The 6000-nt window shown below is 37.4% G+C and overlaps 1 protein-coding gene across 5 annotated transcripts; it reads left to right on the top strand.

Annotated features, from left to right (window-relative positions):
• Window positions 1-167: 167 nt before the first annotated feature.
• Window positions 168-2392, top strand: LOC137742462 (protein THYLAKOID ASSEMBLY 8-like, chloroplastic). Of its 5 annotated transcripts, none has more exons than XM_088680119.1 (3): window positions 168-825; window positions 1124-1347; window positions 1508-2392. In XM_088680119.1, exons 2-3 carry the CDS (start codon window positions 1294-1296, stop codon window positions 1898-1900), a joined length of 447 nt encoding a protein of 148 aa, XP_088536245.1. In that variant the 5' UTR covers window positions 168-825; window positions 1124-1293; the 3' UTR covers window positions 1901-2392. The 5 variants fall into 5 exon arrangements, with proteins under 5 accessions (XP_088536245.1, XP_088536246.1, XP_088536247.1 ...); XM_088680120.1 differs by having other exon boundaries at window positions 1119-1347; XM_088680121.1 differs by having other exon boundaries at window positions 1116-1347.
• Window positions 2393-6000: the final 3608 nt, after the last annotated feature.

Genomic DNA, 6000 nt, shown 5'->3' with positions numbered 1-6000 from the left:
GTTACAAGATTTTAGAGAGGATATAACGGTTATCTGAAATTAGAAAGGTGAGCAAAATGCACTCTTGTTAAAAAAAAACCAAAACAAATTTCAATCTATAAAAAATTTATCGTGCACTTCAAACTTTCTAAATTAAAAATATATATATATATATATATATTTATAACAAGTGTATAATACGAAATTGAGAATGTTGGATTGGCAATAACATACTTAGGATTTTTTAATTTTTCTCTCTTTTCGGGGACATGAAAACATACGAAGGTTTCTATCTACGACCGTAAAGCCCTACGCCAAACCCCCAATGCCCCGTTCCCCTTGTTTCATCTGGAGCAGCAGTAGCTTCTCATTTCCCAAACAAAACCTGCATCAATCTCACTGACCAACTCGTTCCCTTCATCACCCTCACTGCGGATCACCAACTCGTCCCCTTCATCACACCTCCAATGGCAATGGCGACTCGTGCATTTTCCCGGTCAAAGTTTGCATTTTTCTCTTCAATACTCCTTCAAAACCTGAAAACAACGCCCATCAAGTCGACCCTAATGCTTCTAAAATCCACAGAACTTGAACTCGAGTCCTGGAGATCCATTATTGGGCTGAGGCTGTATCACGACGGGAGGCCCAGAGGACCGCTCTGGAGGGGCAAAAGCTGATCGGCAAAGAAGCGCTTTTCGTAATCTCGGGTTTAAAGCGGTTCGAGGACGACGAAGAGAAGCTCGGGAAGTTTGTAAATACGCACGTGTTTTGAGACTGTTGAAGATGGATATGATTGCTGTTCTCACTGAGCTTGAGCGCCAGGAAGAAGTCTATTTGGCAATTAAGGTATCGAATTTCTGAGATTAAATTTTGTGAATGTTTTGCATTTGATCTTCTGGGTTGTTCTAAAATTTTGTACTTTTGGTGTTGAAGTTGTGCTCTGTGAATCCACTTATGTGTTGTTAGTTTACAGTCGTTGAGAAATGGGGCTCCGTGGGTTGCACGCTATGTATTTGGTTGAATGCCTGACTCAATGTGTGATTTTGGGCACCTTTAGTAATGCTTTGTCAATATGTTTAACAGTATGAGAAGCAATGCTTAGCTTTAGTATAAGTGTGTCTGAGTATTCCTGTTAGTAGTGCAGGTTCATGGTGTATGATAAAGCGCGATCGGAGTGACGTGGTTTTCGTGGTCGAATCCATCTTTGACTCGAGATGGGCATTTTTTCACTTGTAGTGACTAGTTTGATTTTGAATTGCGGATTTATTATTTCCTTCAAGAAGTCAGGTTGATACCCAACTCTTCAAATACACAATGGTGTTTTCCTTATTCATTGTTTCCTATGTTAAATGCGGAACCACATTACAGGTATGCTGTGGTTTTGCAGATTTGTTTATCAGAGTACATTTAGACCATTATTTGGAATGAATTCCTTCTAGACTGCACATCTTTATTTCTGTTTAACTACATATGCAATGAAGTTATGTCTTTGTTTATTGGAATTACAAGCGCCTCGGTGAATTTTCAGGTATTTAATGTTATTCGAAAGCAAGACTGGTACAAACCGGATGTCTATCTGTATAAGGACTTAATTATTGCATTAGCAAGATCTAAGAAAATGGAGGACGTTATGCTACTGTGGGACAGCATAAAAAAGGAGGATCTGTTTCCTGATTCTCAAACATATACAGAAGTTATCAGGGGTTTTTTGAACTCTGGTTGTCCTGCAGATGCACGGAACATTTATGAGGACTTGAAGCAGTCTCCAGATCCGCCGGAGGAGCTACCATTCCGGATTTTGTTGAAGGGACTTCTGCCACACCCCCTTTTGAGAAACAGAGTCAAGCAAGACCTTGAGGAGCTGTTTCCGGAACAGCATGTGTACGATCCTCCGGAAGAGATATTTGGCATGCTCGGCTGAGGTCTGTATTCTATGCTTTGCTCCTACTTCAATCTGTTGTAGAAATTGGCATGCGCTTCTCTCCACATAGATGTTATATTGATTTCGTAGCCGGATTGAAAGTTATATGGTTTCAGGGCTTTAATCTCTCTTTTCATTGGAGGGCTTCGTTGTATCTCAACTGATTATAGGGTAATGGATTGCCTGCTAAAACCTTTAGGTAGTTTATCCTATACATGTATATCTTTAGCTAGTTCAGTCTTAAGCCAGCTTAGCCCGTAAAGCTAGTCGAATTTGAAATAATTCGATGCAACAAACGCACCCTAATAGATTTATCCGTGCCTAGTACCACCCAAAAAGCTTAGAAATATGGATATGGTTAAGAAAAAAAAGGGCATTTTGATAGACGCCTCGTTTTTAAATGTCATAGACATTTATTGCTTTTGCAAATTTGATTAAACATTTTCTCTACAATTTTGGTAGTTTAATTTTATTTCATTAGAAGTCTATTCACGTTAACATTCCCTTTTTTTCCTCCTATTTTTATGCATCTCTTATTATGATGATTTAAGATTTTTTTTATTTTTTATTAAAATATTTATTTTAGTAAATTAAATTGAACGTACAAAACTCGTTGTTAGGTACGTTTGATTGTAATGATACAATTAGTGACTTGGTACATTTGAATTTTTGGTCCATTTGACTTTTTGGTACATTTGAATTTTTGGTCTATTTGACTTCTTGGTACATTTGAATTTTTGGTACATTTAGTTTCAGGTATATTTGAATTTTTAGTGCGTTTGTTTTCAAAACATAAGTTTTATTACTTTTTGTCCTAATAATGAGGAATTACTTTCATTAATTTTTTTTATATAGAAAGAGTCGTTAACAATATAAAAGTTTAAATTACTTTAATTAATTATTATTTTTTTTATAGAAAGTGTCATTAATCAACGGACAATAATTTTTTTGTTAATTCAAAATTATATGATTTATTATTATTATTTTGCATTATCTACAACAGTAAGGAATTATCTTCGATCAACTAAAAGTTGTTTCGGAGACTTATCTACCAAAAAACAAGACTATCTAGAGCATTGTGTATTAATCAAACATATTTTTAAACATTCCAAAAAGATGAATATTCATTTTAATATAGTTTATAATTGGGTACGTTTTAATTCGGGATTGGTACATTTTTGTTTGACGTTGGTACGTTTTCATTTAATGTTGGTACGTTTCCATTTGGTGTGGGTGTACATTTAAATTTGAAAATTTGAAAATTTTAGACTTAAATATAGTTGAAATTATTTAAAATATATAGCAAATATTTAAATGCAAATTAATTTTAATTAATCCGAAATGTTTCAAGTCCGAGTATCTTAATCAAATGTTTTAAAACTTTATCAAAAATTCAAAAAGCATAAATATTTAATCTACAAAAATCTAAAATAAGATATCTAATTTTAATTTTCGGGAGAAAATTTTGAGTCCGTTAAGTTTTATGTGGCTCCCCATATTGGCTATATGCGACCATCTCTTACACGTGGCCTATGTGAGACCAAGAACTTTTATGTTTTGGCTCGTCGTATGTACTAGGAAGCAATTTGTATGAACAAGAATAAGCTTACAGATATCGTTTGAAAACTTCCAAATATATATATGTAAGCTTCTTTAGCAATTAGGTTTTTTTTTTTCCTTATAGAATCATGGGTGATTTTTATAAAGAAAGTTAAACCATGAAATTAATTGGTATTATTGAACGTAGCTTAACTTATTTATAAGTTCATGTAAGTTTAAGGTTTATTCTTCTATTAACGTGGGATTCATTCTTAACGTGTGTGAGGATGTTTCTCCTTCTATAAATGTGAAATTCATTCTCAACATATATAAGGATGTGAAGGTAAAAAAGTTTCACCCAATAAAAGGAGACTAATTTATTTATAAGCCCATAAAGTCCCTCATCTAATCAAGGTGAGAATTATGGGTGATTTTTATAAAGAAAGTTGAATTATGAAATTAATTGGTAATATTAAGAGTAGCTTAACTTATTTATAAGTCCACGTGACACACCCCGACCGAGATCAGGGCGTGCTGGCCGTCACACGGAGGTGACGTAACCATGTGCACGTGCGGAAGCTAATAAGATAGTAATATAAAAGTACGAATAATTAAAAACTAGCATACAGAGTACTAAAACAAGTGCTAGCGTAAGTGAGACACAAGTTCAGAGCAAGTCTACAGCAGTCCAAAAGAAAAGATGCGACAATAGTACACCCGAAGGTGACCCTACGCTGGTGAGTGTCTGTCAGAAAAGCCGAGAGAACCCTCTGGGAAACCACCGAAACTGCTAAGCAACTAGAACCTGGAGGGGCGCAAAACAAAAGCGTGAGTGGGCAAAAACAAATCTTTTCTAAAACCATTTAGTAAAACACAATCTAACCCCTCGCCGTAAAACCTGTATACTTCCCAGAAAATAACATATGTACGTATGTATAGATATGCCAATCATGCTCAAGAATATGCCATGTCAGAATCTCATAATGGAAATGCAAGTGCTCAGGTATAAATCATATCAATAACATATAAACTGTCAACCGGAGTCACCTAACGTGACCTGTATGGCTGCATATAGAGCTCAAATCACAAACTCAATAACTGAACCTGCCCACGAGTCGGAACCACCTAAAGTGGTCTGTACGACAGGCCTGGGTGTAATACATATGTACGCTCTAGTGCTACGATCACGTGAAGGCTGTGCGAATAATCGCGGGTCACCTACGAGTCGGAACCACCTAATGTGGTCTGTACGACAGGACTGTGCACCTAACTTGGATCCAAGCTGAGCGTGTGGTGCGGGAGGTGAACATCACGTGAATGACTGTGCCCTACTTTGGGCGGGAGCACTAACACCGGGGGTGCAGGTTATGAGCTCTCTAAGCATCTCAAACTATTACTGAATGTAAATATGAATAACACTTACCTGACACTTACCTGTGCGTCCACAGCACCCAATATGCATATGTATATATATATATATATATATATATATATATATATATATATATATATATATATATATATATATATATATATATATATATGCAACTACTAACATAACCAACGATGCATGAATAACGATAATGTAATGCATGGCATAAACTAATAAACATTACTTCAATTTCTGGGAAAATATAGTATATAGGTATATACGGAAAACCAAAAGCCCACTCACTGGTAAGTGGAAGGGTCGTAGCCCCCCTACCTCGAGTGACCACGCTCGTCCTCGGGATACGTATCACCTATACGCGAAACAACTACAAAAACATTAATTTTAAAGCACATAACCAACTTCTCGTAATAACTTCTCATACATTGCTCAAATTGGACAAATGAATATACCAACGTGCTCTACACAACCTCAGGAACACACCCATATTTTTAGAAAAAAATTTCTCCGCCGCACGCGCCGGCCACGCGCAGGCACGTGCCTGGCACGCTAACGGCGTCAACTGACGCCGTGAGGAATATTCCGTTATTTCTAACGGATTCCGTCAACGGCGTCAGGAATATTCCGTCTCCTTCCCCGGCGAACCTCCGGTGCCGTCGCCGGCGCCGGAAAATCGCAAAACCTGTAAATCGTGTTTTCTCGCTCGTTTTTCAACCATTTTCCACGATTCTTGAACCAAAATGAAGCCTAAGACTAGTAGAACACGATCATACAAGTTTTAAGTGTTAAAACCTACGAAATCTCACCTGTCACCAACCTCCAAAACCGGCCAAGTTCAAACAGGGCGATCCCGACGTCCAAACTCTTCCAACGAAGCACTCCGAGGCTCCTTGGGACACCACCAAGCTACCTACGAGCTTCAAAATCCCAAAATCGTGATGAAATAAGTTTGCATGAATAGTACCCCAAACGAAGCTTGTGAAATCGACGTGAAAACGTCGGAGTTCTTACCTGAAAATGGTACGATCGTGCTCTTCTCAACCTCACGAGTTCGACTGTGTCCTTGGTTCCCTCGATCTGCTAAGGTTTGATGGGTTCTTGGTGTGTCCGTACGTGTTCGAAGAGAAAGGGAAGAAATGGGAGCACGGGAAAGAGACAGGGAAAAAGACAG

The sequence above is a fragment of the Pyrus communis genome, chromosome 11 (assembly GCF_041283825.1).
Source record: "Pyrus communis isolate YQ-2024b chromosome 11, ASM4128382v1, whole genome shotgun sequence".
In the NCBI taxonomy this organism is placed as follows: Eukaryota; Viridiplantae; Streptophyta; class Magnoliopsida; order Rosales; family Rosaceae; genus Pyrus; species Pyrus communis.
This window is presented reverse-complemented; position numbering and strand designations above follow the sequence as displayed.